Source organism: Camelina sativa, chromosome 3 (assembly GCF_030686135.1).
Source record: "Camelina sativa cultivar CO46 ecotype springtype chromosome 3, ASM3068613v1".
Classification (NCBI taxonomy): domain Eukaryota; kingdom Viridiplantae; phylum Streptophyta; class Magnoliopsida; order Brassicales; family Brassicaceae; genus Camelina; species Camelina sativa.
The window spans coordinates 14,419,524-14,441,670 of NC_141882.1; the positions used below are offsets into that span (position 1 = coordinate 14,419,524).

General features: G+C 43.0%; 4 protein-coding genes across 8 annotated transcripts; 2 read left to right on the top strand and 2 right to left on the bottom strand.

The window, feature by feature from the left end:
* The first annotated feature begins 58 nt into the window (after positions 1–58).
* Positions 59–3,596, top strand: LOC109124405 (phosphomevalonate kinase, peroxisomal). Of its 2 annotated transcripts, XM_087504662.1 has the most exons (11): positions 59–457; positions 692–747; positions 916–1,066; positions 1,191–1,288; positions 1,463–1,569; positions 1,659–1,711; positions 1,832–2,209; positions 2,283–2,387; positions 2,508–2,735; positions 2,821–2,943; positions 3,151–3,596. In XM_087504662.1, the coding sequence occupies exons 2-11, from the start codon at positions 740–742 to the stop codon at positions 3,415–3,417; spliced, it is 1,518 nt and encodes a 505-aa protein (XP_087360788.1). In that variant the 5' UTR covers positions 59–457; positions 692–739; the 3' UTR covers positions 3,418–3,596. The 2 variants fall into 2 exon arrangements, with proteins under 2 accessions (XP_087360788.1, XP_087360793.1); XM_087504667.1 differs by lacking the exon at positions 692–747 and having other exon boundaries at positions 301–457.
* A 77-nt stretch (positions 3,597–3,673) lies between these two features.
* LOC104741795 (pentatricopeptide repeat-containing protein At1g31920) lies at positions 3,674–5,724 on the bottom strand. The gene has a single exon (XM_010462717.3). It carries the CDS (start codon positions 5,530–5,532, stop codon positions 3,709–3,711), a length of 1,824 nt encoding a protein of 607 aa, XP_010461019.2. The 5' UTR covers positions 5,533–5,724; the 3' UTR covers positions 3,674–3,708.
* A 6,430-nt stretch (positions 5,725–12,154) lies between these two features.
* On the bottom strand, positions 12,155–13,489 carry LOC147946932 (uncharacterized). Its single transcript, XM_087507300.1, has one exon. The coding sequence runs from the start codon at positions 13,487–13,489 to the stop codon at positions 12,155–12,157; it is 1,335 nt and encodes a 444-aa protein (XP_087363426.1).
* Positions 13,490–17,499: 4,010 nt separating this feature from the next.
* LOC104777229 (extra-large guanine nucleotide-binding protein 3) lies at positions 17,500–21,795 on the top strand. Of its 4 annotated transcripts, none has more exons than XM_019243790.2 (10): positions 17,545–17,874; positions 18,223–18,277; positions 18,372–19,392; positions 19,484–19,621; positions 19,714–19,818; positions 19,909–20,088; positions 20,174–20,348; positions 20,445–20,701; positions 20,776–20,948; positions 21,044–21,795. In XM_019243790.2, exons 3-10 carry the CDS (start codon positions 18,469–18,471, stop codon positions 21,648–21,650), a joined length of 2,559 nt encoding a protein of 852 aa, XP_019099335.1. In that variant the 5' UTR covers positions 17,545–17,874; positions 18,223–18,277; positions 18,372–18,468; the 3' UTR covers positions 21,651–21,795. The 4 variants fall into 4 exon arrangements, with proteins under 4 accessions (XP_010499742.1, XP_019099335.1, XP_087360824.1 ...); XM_087504699.1 differs by having other exon boundaries at positions 17,865–18,106; XM_010501440.3 differs by lacking the exon at positions 18,223–18,277 and having other exon boundaries at positions 17,500–17,874.
* The last annotated feature ends 352 nt before the right edge of the window (positions 21,796–22,147 follow it).

Below are 22,147 nucleotides of genomic sequence, written 5' to 3' on the forward strand. Positions count from 1 at the left end.
AGAAACACAAACAATAGTTCAATTATATGCAACTAAAAAGTGAATATACATATAAGTTGAGAGTGGAAGTGATGTTGTTACCTTTGGATCGGTGCAAGGGGTGTAATCTTGGAACTCTGAATCCGCAGGGAAAGAAACGGATTATGCTTATCCAAAAACATTTAGGTAGGAGTCAAAAACATAATTGACTAAAAAAAAAAGAAAAAAAAAGTGTCTGTTATTAATTTTGTTTTCGTTGTAAAGTTACAATTTTATCCTTATCGATACTTAAGTAAACCCATAAATATCCCTAACCACCTTAACTTTTCTTGTTTCATTCTCCTTCCCTGCGCCTGATTTAGTCCAACAAATCCGATCTACCACCACACCACTCCTCGTCCCGCCGGTCATTTACTGCCGCCGATTCCAAAATTCCGATCACTTCTGGGAGATATCCAATCGCAGACAGTGGTTCTCAGTAAGTTTTCTTATGCTTACTTAATACTCTCGTCCGATTATAAATTGTTCATATTTTTACGAAATCAATCTAGCGAATGTTTCAAGGTTTCTCGAGTTTCTAGGTCTTCTCAATCGATAACGATATAGATATGTTCCTTTGTTCTCTGTATGTGTGGATTTATGCATGCCGCTTTGATTAGTTTTTATCTCGCTTCTTTCGCTTTAAGAGTTTTGCAATCTGTTTTGATCGTAGGTGAATCTGGGCTTTTGATTAGCGATCAGTTTTTGTCACTGTTCAGAAATGTCTGTGTGAGTGCTTCTATTACCCTATTTTCTCGGGATATTATTGATGCCTTTTTATAAGAAATCTTTCCATCTGATGAATCTGTGAAATGGCTTATTTCGATTTAAGAGATAGTAAAAGGGATCGGATGTTTTGGAAATTTTTTTTTTGTTCTTAAAAGATCTGTGATGCAGTGTTGCTTCTGCTCCTGGGAAGGTGTTGATGACTGGAGGCTACCTCATACTTGAGAAGCCAAATGCAGGGCTTGTGTTGAGTACAAATGCACGGTTATATGCGATTGTGAAGCCGATCAATGAAGAAGTTAAGTCTGAAAGTTGGGCATGGGTATGCATCTTCTTTCTCATTTGTGTGTTATTCGAGAAGTAAATACAGTTGCAGTGTTGATGGGTTATTGTGTGAAGACGGCTGATGAAACAGTTTTTGGTATGTTTGTTTACTTGTTTTCCAGCAATGGACAGATGTCAAATTAACTTCACCACAGCTCTCAAGAGAAAGCATGTATAAACTGTCACTTAAACAGCTGACTCTTCAGTGTGTGTCTGCAAGGCAAGACTCGAAAGACTTTTTTCAAATGTCACTTCAACAATTTTTTAAATTTTTATCATAAGTCTTTTAATTTTTATTTTGGCATATCTGTATGTGTCTGTAGCGAGATGTCACTTGTCAAATATAGCTGGTCATAGAGTACTTACATTTTTTTTTTTTCGGAACAAAAATCAGTGATTCAAGAAACCCCTTTGTAGAGCATGCTATACAGTATGCTATAGCTGCTGCTCATTTGGCAACTGACAAGGACAAAGAAGCATTGCACAAGCTCTTCTTGCAAGGCAATCTTCTAATCCATGCTTTTTTTAATCATTTCTATTTAATGAAGAAGAGATTAGATGATAACTGTTGCTCTAAATGTGTTTTGCAGGTCTTGATATCACAATCTTAGGTTCCAATGACTTCTACTCATATCGGAACCAGGTTTTTTTCTTTGCTGAAAACTGTTGAAAGTACACTTGCATTTGTTGATCTTTCCTTTGATTATTCAAATCCTCTTGAGGTGATTGTACAAATAGTTGATAATCGTACTTATTCTCATAGATAGAATCACGTGGGCTTCCATTGACACCAGAGTCGTTGGGTACCCTTGCACCTTTTGCATCAATCACATTCAACGCTGCCGAGTCAAATGGTGCTAATAGCAAGCCTGAAGTAGCAAAGACTGGCTTAGGTTCTTCTGCAGCAATGACTACAGCTGTGGTTGCAGCTCTGCTACATTACCTTGGAGTAGTTGACCTATCCGACCCATGTAGAGAAGGAAAGTTTGGTTGTTCTGATCTAGATGTTATCCATATGATAGCACAAACATCTCATTGTCTTGCACAAGGAAAGGTCGGAAGTGGGTTTGATGTCAGCTGTGCTGTCTATGGGAGTCAGCGTTATGTTCGCTTCTCTCCAGAAGTCTTGTCATCGGCTCAGGTTCTTAACTAGAAGTTTGCTGTTATATAATTTCCGCTTAGGATGGAAGTATTCTGACTCCCAAGTTTTGCAGGTTGCAGTAACAGGTCTGCCATTATATGAAGTTATTGGCAAAATATTGAAGGGAAACTGGGACCATGAGAGAACTGAGATCTCTTTACCGCCACTGATGAATCTTGTAAGCAAACAATCAGACCTAAAGTCTCACCCTGGAAAAATTTGATGTGAACCTCACCAACTTCTGATATCCTTGACTTTTGTGAAATCTGGTGTACTAACAAAAATGTTGTCTTAATAGTTCCTAGGAGAACCTGGAAGTGGTGGATCCTCCACACCATCAATGGTAGGTGCTGTAAAGAAGTGGCAAATGTCTGATCCAGAGAAGGCACGAGAAAACTGGCAGAAGTTGTCAGAAGCAAATTTAGAACTGGAAACTAAGCTAAACATTCTGAGCAAATTAGCTAAAGACCACTGGGATGTTTATCTAGGAGTCATCAAGTCTTGTAGTCTGCTTACTTCTGAAAATGTATATTTCCTTCGCTGATTTATTGACTTCATTTGACATTTTACATAGCAGCTTGGTTGATTTCCTTCTTGTATCTCATTTTTAGTGGGTACTACATGCTACTGAACCGATCAATGAAGCGATTATTAAAGAACTCTTAGGGGCAAGAGAAGCTATGTTGGGGATCAGAATTCTTATGCGTCAGATGGGTGAGGCTGCTGGAGTTCCGGTAAGTTTTTTACTTATTCTGTTTTGGTACTTGCTTCAGATCTCAACCGACCATTTGTGTATGACAACGTTGTGTTGATGCATAAAATACTCGGCTGGCTGTAGAATTTTAATAGCATACACAAATATAAGGGTTCCCACCTCGTGCATTAGAACAAATTGACTTGTTTTGCATCTTCATTGACCTGGAGGGACCATGGAATTGCAGATAGAGCCTGAATCCCAAACTCAACTTTTGGATTCTACAATGAATGCTGAAGGGGTTCTATTTGCTGGTGTTCCTGGAGCTGGTGGATTTGATGCCATATTTGCAATTACTTTAGGGGATTCGGGCAGCAAACTGACCCAAGCATGGAGTTCAGAAAATGTTTTGGCCCTGTTGGTGAGAGAAGATCCACATGGCGTTTGCCTAGAAAGTGGTGATCCACGCACCACAGGTATTACTTCAGGCGTTTCATCAGTTCATCTTGAGTAAGCAACATTGTTTGGTATAGGTGCATCACCGAGTTCGGTTGAGTATACTATTTTGCATATAGAGACTTGGGTGCTAAATTTCTTGGTGTAAGCACTTTTACTGTGCAATTTCCACCCATTGTAAGGTCTTTTTAACTCTTGGAAAACTTGCGGGAAAATAAAAGTAAGGTTGATTTTGAATGTTCTCTGTGTTTGCTTTCATTCGCTGCTGCTGTTATTGGTATATTCATATGCTTGTAAAGAGTCTGGAACAAGAATTTAACGATAGAGATATTAAACGAATGATCCAAATCTACCAATAATCTTTACAGGAACAAGTTCCACCTTTAAAAAGGTGAAATCTGTTTCTATCTCTTACAATAATCTCTCTTTCATAGATTATGGAGATTTTCTTTGTATATGTGTGACAGTCACTACACATCCTGAGGTTTCTAGCTATTTTAATGATAGACCCTGGAGGTGTATACAAAAGTGCAAAGGCAATAGCCACCTTTTGGCTGTGTCCTTTTAGTCTCTCTCTCTTTTCTTCTTCGTCTACGTTTAGCAATATCTGTGTCAAGTCCGGTGAATACCCTTCAAATTTTAGCTGCCATTCCATCTGGTTTAGCATCTTGTAGATTTCTTTGCATCGAGGGTGCGATCGATCTTGTGAAACAAACCTGTGGGTTTTACCTTTTACCTCGACGATGCTAAAACCAGGGGTTTGCTTCAAACCCTTGGTAGCAATTTCTGTTCGAGCTCTAGCTACATCATCCCACATTCCAGCTTGTGAATACATGTTAGAGATCAGCAAATAGTCACCTGTGTTGTGTGAGGCTAACTTAAGCAGTTCACGAGCTGCTATTTGGCCTAGCTCAACGTTCTGATGAACTCTGCACGAGCTTAAGAAGCTTCTCCAGACAACATCGTTTTGCTCGATAGGCATGCTATGGATAGTTTCCAAGGCTTCCTCAAGCAATCCAGCTCTTCCGAGAAGATCTACAAGACATCCATAATGCTCAGCCGTTGGCTCTACCTTACCTTCTTTTAACATTTCCTTAAAGACTTGACGGCCTTCTTTGACAAGACCAGAATGGCTACAAGCATTGAGAACACTGACATACACAACATGATCAGATTCTAAACCTTCTTGGATCATCTCTGAGAACATTCTTAAAGCTGCTTCTCCTTCTCCGTGCAAAGCAAGTCCTGAGATCATTGCACTGTAAGTCAAATTGTTCCTACTTTCCATCTTCTTAAATATATGCAACGCCTTCTCTAAGCATCCACATTTAACGTACATATCTACAAGTGAAGTGTGGACTGCAATGTTGAGTTTGCTTATGTTTCTCAGCAGGAAGCCATGAATGCTCCTTCCCAAATTGAGTGCACCTGTGTTGGCACAAGCCGATAGTGCACTAACCAATCCGCTTTCTTCCACCTTCAAATCCTTTTCTCTACACATTTCACGGAATAGCATCAAACATTCGCTCCACATTCCCATTGCTGCACGAGCTGACACCATTGAGCTCCAGGAAGCAGCTGTTTTAAATTCCAGTTTCTCAAAAACAGCAGAAGAGAGTTCCATCTCTCCACATCTTCCATACATACTAATCAAACTGTTCTGAACAAACACATCATCATCAAGACCAAGCTTAAACACGTGCCCATGAATCTGTTTCCCTTCTCGAATCGACTTCAAACGAGTGCAAGCCTTAAGAAGAAACGGGTACGTGAAATGATCTGGCTCAATCCCTCTCTCTATCATCTCACTGTAAACACATAAAGCTTCCTCGAAACACGTTTCGTTAACATAACCTCTGATCATTGTATTGAAATCAAAGGTACACGGATCATCGAATCCTCTGAATATGGAAGCTGCGTAATTCATACTGTTGTCCCATCCGGAGTGAGCGCATTTCGCGAGAACGCTGCTAGCTGAGAATGAAGAAGAACAGAGAAAACTTAGCTTGATGAATCTGGCGTGGATTTGCTTGAACTCGTCTACGTCGTTGCATCTCTTCAAAAGGTATAAAATTTCTTGCTCTTTACCTCTAAAGGTGTTGACTGCTTCTTGGTTATGGGTTATATCGTCTCTGGAAGAAACTAGAGACTGTAGAATTGGTGACTTAATCATCCTCTCTCTCTCCTCGTAACCATGGGTGTCCGGAAAAGATTTGAATATTGTTTAGGGGGAGGGGTTTTGAATCTCATCTTCGTGAGATTTTCATGGCAAATATGAGCCACTAGTAATTATTTGGAGAGTTCTGATAAGTTTGTGATGGGGTGAGAGAGAGACTAGAGAGAGTGGGTGCTTTGGATTCTCTCTCTCCATGCTTTGTCAGTTTTTTGGGACCTACCTTAAATTGAGATTCAGACACGATTGGTTCGGTTTTTTTTTAAAGCTTTATTTCGGTTCGGTTCTAGGCCTAAAAACTAATAGAAACATGAATGCACTGGCTTTTTTTTAGCAGTCGGAAACCAAAACCAGATTATGTTGACAAATGAATCCTCTCACAAACCCGTAGAACTGAAATCAGTTCAAAAGCGTAATATAAAGAATCAAATCACATGGGTGTCTTTCGGAGTCATATATAGGTTTTGTAGGTTTTCGGGTATTTTGGATATGAAATTTTGGTAACCATATAGGAACCAATTAAAATTTGGTTCAGTTTGGTATGGGTATTGAAATTTGAATAGAATCAGACCCGTAAAAGTTTCGATTCCAATGAGTTCGGTTCTGATTGGTTTACAAATCCAAAAGTAACCAAACAACCTGACCGAATTGAAATCGAAACCTGAGCGAATCCCAAATTTTGGTTTGGTTTGGTTTTTTTTTTTTTTTTTTTTTTTTTGGCAAACAGGTTTGGTTTGGTTTAAATCTTATAATCGAAACCGAAACCTAAGCGAATCCCAAAATTTGATTCGGCTGATACCGTTATCTAGTTTTGTTAGCTAAACTTGAAGATAGTACTATGAATTTTGTGAAAGCTCTTTACAAATAGAATGTCAAATTTGTGTTGATATCACATAGATATTTATAGTTAAAGAAAAAAAAATGTTAGTAGAGTAGTTGATAGTGTTGACAGGGTGGGTCTCCCATTAAGTTTAGTACTAATTACAAATTTGACTAATTGATAGTGTGTTTCATCTAAATTGGCGCAGAACCTTTTTGTGTTTTCTGTCAACATTTGAACTCCCACTTGTGAGAACTAAGGTTTTCACGTGAGTTCCGAAGTGAATTAAGTCTGATTGTTTCACTGTTTATCACCGTTTTAGTTCTGAGCAGAGTAAAAGAGTAAATAGTTATTTGCAAAGTGAAAGTGAGGTATTATTGCCAAGTGAAAGTTTTTTCGACCCCCTTCTACATCCCCACCCTCTCTTATTTATAGTCTAATTAAAATTAAAGTCGAATCAATTTACTCCGCAAATCCCGTGCTCTCATTAATTCGATTTATTGCTTGATTTTTGAACCATCTCCGAACTCCGAGATGCTTTACCCGACCATTATTCTTTTACTTCGGTGTTCCGCATCTCAGCCGAGCGGCTGGTTTCATTTCGTCCTGGCCTATCTTATTTGTCCGTCTTAGGCCCATTCTCAACGTCTGTCCAAGGCCCAAGCCCATGATCCGAAGTGACGGATCACGGTACCAACAGTTGCCCCCCAAGTCTCCCGAGCTACTTAGTTCGGGGGACTTTTATCTCTCAATTAACCGCTTCGAGAAACTGAATATTTACCAAATCCCATGATTTGATTGCGATAATGATGGGATTTTGTCTTCCCGAACAAGCTCTGGGCCCCCACGATTTTATACATTAGAACACGCTATAAGAGAGAGAGAGCAAACCGGGACCTTTCGCTTCCCTAGGTAATCATTGCTCTCTCCCTCGACCCAGTGTATAAAGGTGAGTTATTTACTTTGTTTTTGACATTTCTTCGTAAGAATTTCTTCCTGTGTATTGCTTCTTTCTCCTCTCTTATTTTCGTTGTTCGCCAACAAAAGCTGTTTTCTTCTCCTTTCTATCGAACGGAAAGCATGTCGCCGCACAAATCCACCCCGGCTAAAGCCGCGAAACCGCTCATCCCCGGGGTTTACGGTCGCCACACTCCTTCTATTCTCACAGAAGACAATATTGCAGAGATCAGGAGGTCGTGTTGTATCCCATCGGAGGTAGAAATTCGCATCCCGGGTGCCAACGAGTCGCCGGAGAATCCTCCTCCCGGTTACTGTTGCACCTTTGTCAAGTTTTTCTCCGCGTGCGGATTGTCTTTCCCACTCCCAGAGCTCATCGTTCAGATGATGTTCGAGCTTAGGTTCACTCTCCCTCAAATGTGTCCGAACTTCGTTCGGACTGTCCTTTGCCTCCAGACTTTCGCGGAGGAGCACGGCTACAAGTTGTCCCTTCCGGACTTCCTCCATATCTATACCGTGAAGACAGGGCGAACCAAGGGTACTCTGTACGTGAGCCCGCTCTCCGGCCTAAAGGTCTTTGACGACCTCCCGGATAAGGACGAGAAGTGGCGAAAGTCATTTTTCTTTTTCCCTGTGAACGAACTCACCTTCGGGCCCCGCGCGAATTTGTTCGTGTCGAAGTGGGCCTCGAAAATTGGTAGTGTAGAGTACTCTAAACGGTATTAGATGTCCTTTCTCTCTTCCATTACTAATCCTTTTATCATCATTTTTGCAGCTCACTTCGAGCGTGGACAGCTTTCCCCTACCTTTGCTGAATATTTTTCTCGGCTCTGCGAAGGCCAGATCGCTTAGGATTCGTTCTCGTGTAAACGGATCAGAGAGTCCAGAGTCCGACTTAGGAGCTGTTCCTACGTTACCTCTACCGATCCCTGCTTCTTTGACACCTCCGCCATGACTTACAGAGAGGAGAAGAACTTCAGGAGAGAACTGGAGAACGCCGTGAAGGAAGCGAAAAGGCTAATGTCCAACTCTTTGGCAAAGGGTAAAGCTCGCCTTCCGGCGAGGAGTGCTGACTCTTCGGCTTCGAAATCAACTGAAGCTCTACCCTCAACCTCGGTGAACACCGCAACTCCTGCTCGGGAGCCCAATGCTGAGCTGACTTTGGATCCAGCCGCGCCCCCTTTGATTGTTATCTCGGATTCGGCTGACGAAACCGGTGAAGGCAGTGCGCTTGCTACAGTTACCGAGAGTGGCCGAGCAGCTGGCGGTTCACAGCAGATGGAGGCGTCGAAGAAGAGAAAAGAGCCCGAAACTTCTTCCTCCCCCCGTGAAAAGGCCCGGGCCCGAACTAGCTCCTCTGGAGACGGGCGAAGAAGATCTGGTTCGAGGGAAGGACCCTCTGAGAAGAAATCTGGGGAGCTCCCTTTGGCTAAAGAATCCGGAGGTTCCTCCGGTAGACTTCCACCAAAAGAACACCGTCACTCTCCCTGAGGTAAGAATTTTGTCTACCACTTGTTCTAACTCCTTTTTGCATGATGCGATGGTGAGCTAAGTAATCTTCCTTGGATGCAGCTCCTCCTCCCTCGCCTGCGGACTTATTGAGGAGTTTTGCTCGCCCCGGGGCTCGTGTTCCGCCATTTGCGGACATGACCGAGACTACCCGTGAAAACTTCTTCCGATTCGCGGATAAAGTTGGCAAGGTGAGTCCAAACTGAGATTTCCTTATCTTAGTCGACGTCAGTTGGAAGGCGACACTAACCCCCTGTTTTTGCAGATGATGGTTGAGTTCAACAGTTCGGTTGCTTCATATGAGGATCAACTTTTTGCCGCTCCTTCGATTTCCGAGCTGTCGAAGTTAAAAGACAGGGTGGCCGAGCTGGAGGCCCAGGTAGAGGAGTACGCTCGTCTAGAGGCGGAAAACGCCGAGACCGTGGAGAAAGCCGAGCAGATTCGGTCGCGGATGAAGAAAGCTGAGCTCCAAGTGTTAGACCTCGGGATCGCAAATGAGGACCTTAGAGGGAAGCTGAAGAGAGCCGGCGACCTTTACTATGAAGCTTCAGCAAGTGAAAAGGCCGCCAAGAACAAGCTTCATGAGTCGAATTCCGAAACCAACTCCTAGAGGCAAGTCATGGCTGCGAGATGGATAAGGCCCGAAGAGAAGAACGCCAACATCTAAGGCGGTCCCTCCGACCCTTGATTGAAGATGTAAGAGCTCACTTCGAAGAGAGGAAACGTCTGAGCCCAGCTCTGGTTAGGGCTGCTGAGATTAAGGCGAACCGAATGCTCATCGAAGAGATCTCAAAGGGTGAAATTGCGGACCTTGAAGCGGAGCTCGAATCAATCCGTGCTAACGAAGAAAAGGCCGACGGTGATGTCGCGATGGTAACCCTCCGTGACTTTGATATTTCAGCTTTCTCAAGCCTCTTGACAGATACGCCCCCCTGAATTGCTATGCAGCGAGCCCCCATTGAGCATCGTGATCGATGAATCCGGGACTAACATCGGGCAGATGTCAAACCAGGAACTGGAGGTGATTAGGACTAACACTCCCGAAGCTGACGCGCCTGAGGTGTCGTTGTCCGAGCTATTCCCCGATGTCTCTGAGGAGCTGACCACAGAAGCAGTGGAGCGCAGTTCGGCCCCTGACCCCCTTTCTACTTCGTGAATCGTTTTTTCTTGGGGTTGTTTTGGGCCTGTGTTGCCTCCTCTCTTGTTGATTTTGCTTTTCCTTTAGTTTTTTTTTGTATGCTTAAAAACTTGATTCGGGAGTTTTTTGGTCTTGGTGACCCTCCCCATAATATTGCCCGTTTCGAAAGAATCTTTTTGCTATATTAACTAACCAATCGAATTCACAGCGAAGTGCTTGGCCAAGCCATGAATTGTACTTAGTCGTTAAATAAGTTTAAGCTTAGTTTGTTGGGACTTTTTGTTTTGTTTTTTTGTTTTTTTTTGCGAAGTGGGACTTTGATTTTAGGGACGCGAAGTTAGACTTCGGCTCTGTAGGTGCGAAGTGAGGTCTTGGCTTTTTTTTTTTTTTTTTTAAAATAATAGAAGGTTACACGTGTTTTAGCCTTAGGACCTCAAAAAGGTACGAGGTAAGACTTCGGTTTAAAGGACACGAAGTAGGACCTCGGTTTGAAGACGTGAAGTGAAAACTTTCAGACTCTATTCATACGAAATAAAACCTCGGTTTAAAGGTACGAAGTGTGACTTCAGTTTTTAAGGATACGAAGTGTGACTTCGGTTTTTAAGGATACGAAGTGTAACTTCGGTTTTTAAGGATACGAAGTGTGACTTCGATTTTTGAGGATACGAAGTGTGACTTCGGTTTTTAAGGATACGAAGTGTGACTTCGGTTTTTAAGGATACGAAGTGTGACTTCGGTTTTTAAGGATACGAAGTGTGACTTCGGTTTTTAAGGATACGAAGTGTAACTTTGGTTTTTAAGGATACGAAGTGTGACTTCGGTTTTTGAGGATATGAAGTATGACTTCGGCTTATACTGTATGTGCGAGGTAACGCAAAAAGTTCTATGAAAAACTTTAATTTTACTTTATGCTGATAGCTGGACCCGAAGTGGGCTGCCTACGTACCCTTTCGGGATCAAGCCAATCGTAGTTCGATACAATATTCAATACCGAACTAATTATAAAAACATTTAAGGTGTAACGAATTCCAGGACCTCGGCACGGCATTCCCACTTAAATCTTCCAGACGATAGATGCCATTTCGAACTTCGTAGGTAATCTTATACGGACCTTCCCAATTTATCCCCAGTTGTCCTGCGTTGTTCTCTTTGGTGTTTTCATGGACTTTCCGAAGAACTAGATCGCCGACTACCAAGGTTCTGCTTCGGATTTTGGAGTTATAGTAGCGGGCAACCGCGTTCTGATAGTTTTGAATCCGAACTGAGGCTCGATCCCGACACTCATTGATGGTATCAAGGGTGTCTTGTAGAAATTCCTCATTATCCGCAGCACGGAGTGGGTTTAGCGAGGTACGGACTCCAAGTACTCCTATGTCAGCCGAGACCACAACATCGACTCCGTACACCAAGGAAAAAGGTGTTTCATTAGTAGCCCGGCGAGGTGTTGTTCGGATCGCCTAGAGAACGCCTTGCAGCTCGTCCGGCCAGCGCCCTTTACGAGAATCGAGCCGTTTCTTCAAGTTGGCTAGTATGACTTTGTTCATTGCCTCGGCTTGTCCATTACCTTATGGGTAACGAGGAGTTAACTTACTGAGTCGGAATTTTCCACTTCGCACAGAAGCCCTCGAACTGCGAGGAGATGAACTGCGGACCATTGTCTGTGACGATCTCATGAGGAACGCCGTAACGATAGATTATACCTCTTCCCTTGTTACTTTCGCGTAGGCCGCTGCCTTTACCCACTTGGAGAAATAGTCGGTAAGAGCTAAAACGTACTGCACTCCTCCCGGTCCTCGATGCAAAAGGCCAATGATATCCATGGACCACCTCATAAACGGGTAGGGCGCGGACACCGAAGATAACAGTTCGGAAGGTTGATGTATTGATGGAGCGTGCTTTTGACACTTATAGCAAGTTCGGGAATATTCTTCACAGTCGGACACCATGGTAGGCCAGAAATACCCCTGTCTTTTGATTTTGTAGGCCAGAGTTCGTCCTCCGGGAGTGATTTCCGTTGGGGCCATCATGAACAGCTCGCATTAATGCCATGGGTCCTCTCCAGCTACACATGTTAGATATGGACCAGCTACACTCCAACGTAGGAGAATTCTGCCATAGATGCAATACCGTGCGCAAACGATTTTGAGTTTCCTGGCCGCCCATTTGTCAGCTGGGAGCTCTCTGTTTTCCAGATAAGCCTAGATCGGGCAGCGCCAATCTTCTGCCCCCCAATCGTTGGTGTTCGTATTGCTTGATGGAGTACCCGATTGATCGACGACCGGTGAGCTGGAGCTTTCCGGACCTTGGTCTGAGTTCGGTTCGATTAGAGGTGGATGATTGGTTTCCGGAACGGGAGTGATGGGAGCTGACTCCACTTGTGGTGAGGAGTCTGTCAGTGTCCTGCGAACTACCTCTTCGACGACCAACTTTTTCTTCATCGCTCGTGTTACGACATTGGAACTTTCTAATTTTATGCTCGGAAATTCGATGACTTCGACTGGGATAATCCTTGTCATTGCCAGGTCCGAAGTCGACGCTAGAGCCGCTAAAGCATCCGCAGCAGAGTTCTCACCTCGTGGGATTTTGGTAATTTCAAAATCTTCGAACCTAGTGACTAACTCCCGAGCCGCAGATAGGTAAGCCTCCATACGGCCATCCTTCGTCTCGTACTCCCCCAGAAATTGATTGGTAACCAGCTGGGAATCACAAAAAGCTGGGAGCTTCCGGACGCCGATCTCTACTGCGAGGCGTAAGCCAGCGAGGAAAGATTCGTATTCGGCCTCATTATTTGATGCACTAAACGCCAAACGAAATGACTGTTCAATCACTTCACCGGTAGGAGAAGTGAGGCGAACTCCAATCCCTGCACCCGATTTAGAAGATGCTCCATCCACGTATAAAGTCCATGGGATCTCGACACCGTCCCTATCCGAACTAGCTAGTGGGAGTTCTATCAGGAAATCTGCTAGCACTTGCGCTTTAGCACAAGTTCGAGTTCGGAACTCGATGTCATATTCACTAAGCTCGACGGACCACTTAGCTAACCTCCCAGACTGGCTCGGACTATGTAACACCGTCCGGAGTGGTTGCATCGTTAAAATTATGATTGTATGAGATTGAAAGTAAGGCCGCAGTTTTCTCGCCGAAGTCACTACCGCTAGAGCCAGTTTCTCCATCATAGGATACCTGGATTCCGCCCCTGTGAATGATTTACTGACATAGAAAATTGGTCGCTGCTCCCCCCTTTCTTCCCGAACTAAGACCCCGCTTACTGCGCTGTCCGAGACGGTTCTATAAAGGAAACGTGGTTCACCTAACTCTGGTTTAGCCAAGACCGGGGGTTCGGAGAGGTATGCTTTTAACTGAGCGAACGCCTCTTCGCACTTCGCATCCCATAAGAAATTTTTCCCTCCTTTTCTCAATAGTTGGTAAAATGGGAGGCATTTATTTGTAGAGCGGGAGATAGAACGATTGAGAGCTGCAATTCGCCCGTTAAGACGCTGCACTTTGCGTAATGTCTTAGGAGAACTCATGGATAAGAAGGCATTAATTTGCCTCGGTTCTCTTCAATTCCTCGCTCCGTAACGATGTACCCTAAAAACTCCCCCGATGGGACTGCAAAGGTGCACTTTGTGGGGTTAAGCTTCATCCCGAACTGGTTCAGGATATCGAAGCAAACTTTTAAATCCGAAAGGTGTGAGCTGGCTTCCATGGATTTCACCAGCATGTCATCGATGTAGACTTCCATAGTTTTCCCGAGCTGATGCTCGAACATCCTGTTTACTAGTCGTTGGTAAGTTGCTCCGGCGTTTTTTAATCCAAAGGGCATCAATTTGTAACAGTAGGTCCCTCGATTTGTAATGAATGCGGTTTTTTCTTGGTCGTCCGAGTTCATATGGATTTGGTTGTAACCAGAAAAAGCATCCATGAAGGACATCAGTTCATGGCCCGAAGTGGACTCGACTAGCCTGTCGATATGCGGAAGTGGGAAGCTATCCTTAGGACATGCTTTATTCAGGTCGGTAAAATCGACGCAAAGTCGCGAGTTCCCGTTCTTCTTCTTTACCACTACAGTATTGGCAAGCCACTCAGGGTACTTCACTTCGCGTATTTGCCCTGCACTTAGTAAGCGGTCTACCTCTTTGTTAACAATTTCAGCTCGTTCTGGGCCTAGTTTCCTTCATTTCTGTTTTACTGGTCTGAACGTCGGATCAACATTTAGCTCGTGTGAGATTACCGTCGGACTAATCCCGGGCATTTCGTCTACTGACCACGCAAAGGTAGTCATATTTTCTTTCAAAAAAGAAATCAACTTAGTCCGTAGTTCGATACTCAACCCAGCTCCGATCTTGATCTCCTGATCCGGAAACTTGTCATTAATAAAGATCGACTCTGTGAGGTCGCCTTGGAGTTGCCTCTGGACCGGGTTCTTCGGGACCTCAAGTTGTGGTTGCTATTGGACTAGGAGCTTATGGCTCGTGAGATAGCAGCTCCTCGCCGTCCTTTGACCTCATAAAATCTCTCGAACTCCTTGCGGAGTTGGGAACTTGACAAACTGATGGTATGTTGAAGCCACTGCCTTCATCTGGTAAAGCCAAGGTGTTCCCATAATAGCATTATAGGCCGCAGGTCAGTCAAAAACTGTAAACTCTACCATTCTTACTACTCCTTGAGTGGAGACCGGTAGTGTTATTGTTCCTAAGGACATTGAAGTCTCACTCGTAAATGAGACCAAGGGTGAAGGTGGTCCCGAGATATGCTCTCTTCCAATACCCATTCTAGTAAGCATTTCGAGGAATATCAGATCCACCGAACTCCCAGTATCGACTAAGATTCGGCACACTTCATGGTTGGCAACATCCAAAGATATGACTAACGCGTCGTCATGCGGAGTGTCTAGCTCCTCGGTTTCTTTTTCTGAAAAAGTGACTTCGGGTAAATCACTCGTAGTGATTTTAATTCGCTTAGGCTGCAGGCTCGCGAGCTTCCGTTGGTGGTCTTTTATTGCTGTGATGGAGTTCTGGAAGAGGCGTGAATCTCCCATTATGACGTCTATCCTTTTCTTGGGAGTTGAACCTTCCTCGGATTGCTTAAGTTTCTTTGTGGGTCAAGCTCGGAGATAGTCACGCTTGACATCTCGCCTGACATGAATTTCTCTGCATGGAGATGTATCAATTTTTTGCAATCCCGGGTGGAATGACCATTTGTCTTGTGAAGCTTGCAGTACGCGTTCTCATCTCGAACCCACTTGTTACTTGGGAGTACCCCGCTGTTGGAGCATGGTGAAAACGGAGGCTTGGACAGTGAATTCTTTGGAGATCCCTTTTGCGGAGATTGGTTCACGACAAATGTGCCTGCTCCAGACTTCGGGGTTGAAGGCGGAGTCTTTTTGATTGGGACTTCGAACTTGGGCTTGGTTATGACTTTGAGCTTTTGAATTGCTGCGGCTTTCTCTTCTTCTGCAACTATCCAGTTCGAAGCTCGATGGAGGGCGTCCTGGATGGTTGCGAACTGGTTTACAGTTAGCTCTTCGCAAAAACGGGACTCATGCCAGAGACCATTCTTTAGTGCTGCCAGGGCAGTTTTATCCGAGAGCCCCGGGATTTGGACCTGTATTTCCTTGAACTTAGTAATATACGACCAGAGTGACTCTCCAGCGACTTGACTTAGATTCCACAGTTTGGCGTCTGTTACCGCCGTTTCGATCAGACTAGAGTATTGCTTGACGAACGAGGTGAACAGCTCAGTGAAATTGTTAATGGATCCAGCCGCCAAGGACGCAAACCAAAGCAGGGCCGGTCCACAAAACGTTTCAGCGAACAACTTACAGTATCCGGCGTCCGTTTCGTGAGGCTCGAGGTCCACGCGGCTGACAGTCAGTAAGAAGGTCTTCAGATGAGTCGTCGGGTCTCCTTTCCCTTCGTAGCTTGTGAACTTTATTTTCCCGGTATCCTTGATACGAACTCGAGCTATGTGACTTGAGAAAGGAGTTCGCTTTGATTCCTCAATTACTCGGGAAATATCAGGTGCTGAGGTAGTCGCATTGTGCACCATAGACCGCATATCCCGGATTTCGCTCCGCATAAGGTAGATCTCGGGGTTGGTGGTATGACCAGGAGTCAGAATATTTCCGCCCACAGGGGGAGGAAAGCGAACCTGGACCTCGGAAGATCCAGCGACGTCGTGCTGAACCGTAGTGTGGCTATCGCCAACCAACGGTGGTGGTGCTTGAGTACTTAGTTGGGGTGGGAAAGTGTTTCCTGGAGTGGCGGTTGCTGCTGCCGGCTGCGAGGTGAAAGGTGGAACGACGCCAGTGAAATCCAAAGCACGCCTGCGAGGGTTTGGATCGGAGGACAAGAGGTCGATCTGATCGGCATATGCGCGGTGAGAGGTTGAAAGATCGGTTACCGACGTAGTGACTGCCTCCAAGCAGGTGGAGAGCTGCCCTTCCAAGGTGTCGAAACGCTCGGCAAGAGCAGCGAATGCTGCTTGCTGGCGATCAGACTTCTCAGTCAAATCCTGCAAGAGTTTCTGAATGGTTTCTAAAGTTACCTGGTTGGAAGAGTCAGTAGCCATAGCAACGTTTGTACGAAGCGGATTCGGGTAGGAAATCGGAACTAGCAAGAGTATAGGTGATAATACCCCCCTCCTTCTAGCGCCAAATGTGAGAACTAAGGTTTTCACCTGAGTTCCGAAGTGAAATAAGTCCGGTTGTTTCACTGTTTATCACCGTTCTAGTTCCGAGCAGAGTAAAAGAGTAAATAGTTATTTGCAAAGTGAAAGTGAGGTATTATTGCCAAGTGAAAGTTTTTTCGACTCCCTTCTACATCCCCACCCTCTCTTATTTATAGTCTAATTACAATTAAAGTCGAATCAATTTACTCCGCAAATCTCGTGCTCTCATTAATTCGATTTATTGCTTGATTTTTGAACCATCTTCGAACTCCGAGATGCTTTGCCCGACCGTTATTCTTTTACTTTGGTGTTCTGCATCTCAGCCGAGCGGCTGATTTCATTTCGTCCTGGCCCATCTTATTTGTCCATCTTAGGCCCATTCTCAATGTCTGTCCAAGGCCCAAGCCCATGATCCGAAGTGACGGATCACGGTACCAACACCACTAACAGAAAGTAATCAAACCTGCTTTCATTATTTAGGCTCTCCGGAAGATTAAGATGAGAGAGAGAAATAGTATGTAATTAGAGAGAGAGATTCTTAATACGGCCAACAACAACGTCACAAACACAATGATAATGTCATTACCTCACATGCTCTTTTTTTTATTTAAATGACGCAAATATCTCTAAAAGTCGACAACACTTATGCGCATATTAGTTAGCATATTTACCGTCCCTTCTTGTATTTTGATTTGAATGCTAATTAAATTCTCAACGGTTCACACACAAGTGGGTAAATTAACTGGGAGTTAATTACAAAGATAAAAATCATTAAACGTTGACAAAAAGAAAAAAAAAAACAAAGATGTGAGTGTGTTTAGTGTAGTGGCACACGCGTAAAAGCGCGTAGGGGTGAACGTTAACTAGTGTGGTGTTTGGAACCAAATAATTAGATTGGTCGTGACCACTCGCTAGAAAATAAGAAAGTGAAAGACACGCGCATCACCGAAACCCGTCTCCATCGTCACGAACTATGTAAGGAGAGACTCGTGGGGTCCTTTTTTTCGATTTCATCTGTCTCTATAGATTTCACCGTCTCTCTCTCTCTCTCTCTGTTCTCTCTGCCGTCTCCTTTCTCCCTGATTTTTTTTCTCAGAGAGAACAAAAACAAATATCACAGCAACCAAAACAGATTCGTTCCTCCTATTACTTCGTCTTCTGAGTTCTTCTTCTCAGATTCAGCTTCTCCTTTTTTTTTGTTTATTTATTTCCACACTTTTTTTTCTCTCTGGCAAAAAGAAAGGTAAGATTTTTTCATCTTCTTTTACACAAAAGATTTATTTTTGTTCTGTTTAGCTTTAATTGGTGGCTTTGTTGTGTCTTTCCCTTGAGACAGCTAGCTAGCTTAACTTTGGTTTCATTTCTCTCTCAAAAAATTGAAATTTTTTCCTCTTAAATTTTGCTTAATCTATAAAACCAACAACACTCATGATCTGAAAAATTTGTTTGCATGTATCCTCAGCAATTTCGATTTGGTAAGTGGTCTCTAGTGGGTTTGGTTAGATGTTGAATTATTTTGTTTTCCAGGACAATTGATTTGACCAATGAATTTGTCAAAATGGTATTTGAAAGTATTTTTTTTCCTTTTTAGGTTTCAATGAAACGTCCATATTTGCCGGCTATTTGACTTTGATTTTTATTAGAATGTATGACTAATCCAATTTGATTTCATTTAATTACATATCCTGTCGTAATCTACTCTTCTCGTTTTAATTGTCTTTGTGTCTCATGATGAACCAGGTTTTTAAAATGGTGGTGATGTGATTTGAGAGATTTTAGGGTGTCATCTTGTAAAGTTCCCAATTTGGTGGTTGCTCTTTTGATTCTTTGTAAAAACATGGAGAAGAAAGAAGAAGGTGAAAGCTGGAAAGAGATGGTGAGAAAGATGCTTCCACCTGGAGCTCCTTTACCTGAGAACCCATCTGAGTTTGATTACTCCATAGCTTTAGAGTACACTGGTCCTACTCCTGTCCACGATATCCCTAGAGTAGCACCTGTCGAGGTTAATTCTCGTGTGAACAATCCCATCCCTTTACCTGTTTCTCGTATAGCCGGAGGAGTCACAAGCTCTTCAGGTCAGAGCCCTAGAGGTTCACCAGCTAGCTCTGAGTCTGTGGTCTCTGTGTTGCATAATAACCCTGAGTCATCATCTGGCTCAGCTTCTGTATCACCAGTTTCTGGTCATCATAGGCAGAATGGGAATCAGGTTCGGAGACCTGTTGTGAAGTTCAAACCTGTTGATGATCATGACCGGGTTGAAGGTAGAGACGCTAATGCAGAGGAGGTGGAGACAGAGAGGGAGAGGAAGGTACATGAGTGTACAAATAGGAGTAAGAAGAAGAATAAGAAGAAGAAGAGAGAGTGTTATAGATGTGGGAAAGCAAAATGGGAAAATAAAGAAACTTGTATTGTGTGTGATGAGAAGTACTGTGGGAACTGTGTTCTTAGAGCAATGGGTTCGATGCCTGAAGGAAGAAAATGTGTGAGCTGCATCGGTCTAGCGATTGACGAATCGAAACGGTCTAAGTTAGGGAAGCATTCGAGGGTATTGTCACGGTTGCTTAGTCCGTTGGAAGTTAAACAGATAATGAAAGCGGAGAAGGAGTGTACTGCTAATCAGTTGAGACCAGAGCAGCTGATTGTGAATGGGTATCCGTTAAAGCCTGAGGAAATGGCTGAGTTGCTTAATTGTCCTTTACCACCTCAGAAGTTGAAACCTGGTAAATATTGGTATGATAAAGAATCTGGTCTATGGGGAAAGGTAATAACATATGTATAATGGTTTTGGTATTTGTTTTTGGTTGAAGTCGCTTTGTTTTGGTGTTCATTGGCTATTATGTTGTTGTGAACAGGAAGGAGAGAAACCTGATAGAGTCATCAGCTCGAACTTGAACTTCACGGGGAAGCTGTGTCCTGATGCGAGTAATGGGAACACGGAAGTTTATATTAATGGTCGGGAGATTACAAAGCTTGAGTTAAGAATCTTAAAGGTAACTTTTGATATTTTCTTGTTTGATGTGTCACTTGTCCTGAAACAGTCGAAGATAAATCTCGTGTGTGTGTGTGTGTGTGTATGTTTCAGCTAGCAAATGTACAGTGTCCACGTGATACTCATTTTTGGGTATACGATGATGGGCGTTATGAGGAAGAAGGGCAGAATAATATCCGAGGAAACATTTGGGAGAAGGTAATATAATTTAACTTCTCATCAGATCCTTACAAAAGTGTAGCTATTTTGAAAGAAGTATTCATGAGTTCTTTGGTTTGGCTTAATCAGGCATCTACGAGGTTCATGTGTGCATTGTTTTCGTTACCTGTTCCTCAAGGACAACCTCGCGGAACGGTGCAACCACCGAGCAATTATGTTCCTGTTCCGAATTATATAGAGCATAATAAGATTCAGAAGCTTCTACTTCTTGGTATTGAAGGGTCTGGAACTAGCACTATCTTCAAACAGGTATGTTAAGTGGATGTAATGTGGAAAACATTAAAGAGATAAGCATCTGTGGTTGCTTATTGAGTTTACTTGTTGATTGAAACAGGCCAAGTTTTTGTACGGGAACAAGTTTTCAGTGGAAGAGCTTCAAGATATTAAGCTGATGGTACAGAGCAATATGTATAGATATCTTAGTATCCTACTTGATGGGAGAGAACGATTTGAAGAGGAAGCTTTATCGCATACGAGAGGTTTAAGCGCGGTTGAAGGAGATTCAGGAGGTACCATTTTTCTTTTGCGTTAGATAACGAGGAAATTTGATTTTTTTTGTTGATGTGTTGTTTCTTGATTTTCTTGAAATGTTTTTGTTCTTGCAGGCGAGGAAGCAAATGAAGATGGAACTATGACTACACCACAATGTGTCTATACCTTGAACCCGAGGTTGAAGCATTTTTCGGATTGGCTTCTAGATATCATAGCAACTGGTGATCTTGATGCGTTTTTCCCAGCCGCAACACGTGAATACGCTCCCTTGGTTGAAGAAGTTTGGAAAGATCCAGCGATACAAGCAACATATAGACGAAAAGATGAGCTTCATTTCCTTCCTGATGTTGCTGAATACTTCTTAAGCCGGGTATGGGATGGTTTATGTTTCGGTGTTATGCTTTTCATATTGATTCAAATGTTAAAACTAGGCTTCATTTGCAGGCCATGGAAGTATCGAGCAATGAGTATGAGCCTTCGGAGCGAGATATCGTATTCGCGGAAGGTGTTACACAAGGAAATGGTTTAGCTTTCATGGAGTTTTCTCTCAATGAACATAGTCCAATGTCTGAATCTTACCATGAAAACCAAGACGCGTCTACATCTCCGCAGCCAAAGTATCTACTTGGCTCTAAGCCTCTAACCTTCAATTTCCACAAATCTTGAAACGTAAACTTTGGTACTTACTATCACCAATCCTTTCTGTTTTCAGGTACCAGCTTATCCGTGTAAACGCAAAGGGGATGAACGATAGCTGCAAATGGGTAGAGATGTTTGAAGATGTACGCGCAGTCATCTTCTGCATCAGCTTAAGCGATTATGATCAGATAAACATAGCCCCTGAAAGCAGTGGAACAGTCCAGTTTCAGAACAAAATGATCCAAAGCAAAGAACTATTCGAGTCAATGGTTAAGCATCCGTGTTTCAAAGACACTCCTTTTATCTTGATCCTAAACAAGTACGATCAGTTCGAGGAAAAGCTAAACCGTGCACCGTTGACATCTTGCGACTGGTTCAGCGATTTCTCTCCCGTGAGAACGAACAACAACGTGCAGTCACTTGCTTACCAAGCTTTCTTCTACGTCGCTATGAAGTTCAAGATTCTTTACTCGTCTATCACGGGTCAGAAACTGTTTGTGTGGCAAGCTAGGGCTAGGGACCGTGGGAATGTTGATGAAGGGTTTAAGTATGTGAGAGAGGTTTTGAAATGGGATGAAGAGAAGGATGAGAGTTACTTAAATGGTAATGGAGAAGATTCATTTTATAGTACGGATATGAGTTCTTCCCCATATAGACCGGAAGAAACTCTTGATTCATGATTTGTTGTTGTTATTTTCAACTTTGAAGTAGAGAGATAATGTGGGAAGAAGAAAAATAAAATTATTTGTAATCTTTGTGTTAAATTTGGTTATTGGTTCGTAGAAATTTTTTATTTGAATGAAATAAGGTTTTGTAAATATTAAATGAAATTGGCAAACCAAATTGTTTCTTTGAGATTTTTCACACATACAATGTATATGAAGATAAAAGCTAGTAGAGAAATTAGTTATTTGTCTAGAGAATAAAACATATCTAATCTTGTAAGATGATCAGTGAATTGTTGTGATCCTTTTGGACAAAGAATAATATGATATTTTATACAACTTTTAAAACTAGCAAAGAGTAGGAGAGTTTGGTGAACTGTATAAACACTATCATGTGAGTCATGAGAGTAACTTCAATGCAAAGCAAACTTTTTTTAATTTCCATCTTATCTTCTTTTCCTTCTTTCTATTTATTGTCATCATTTCAACTCTCTCAAACCCATATTTTACCA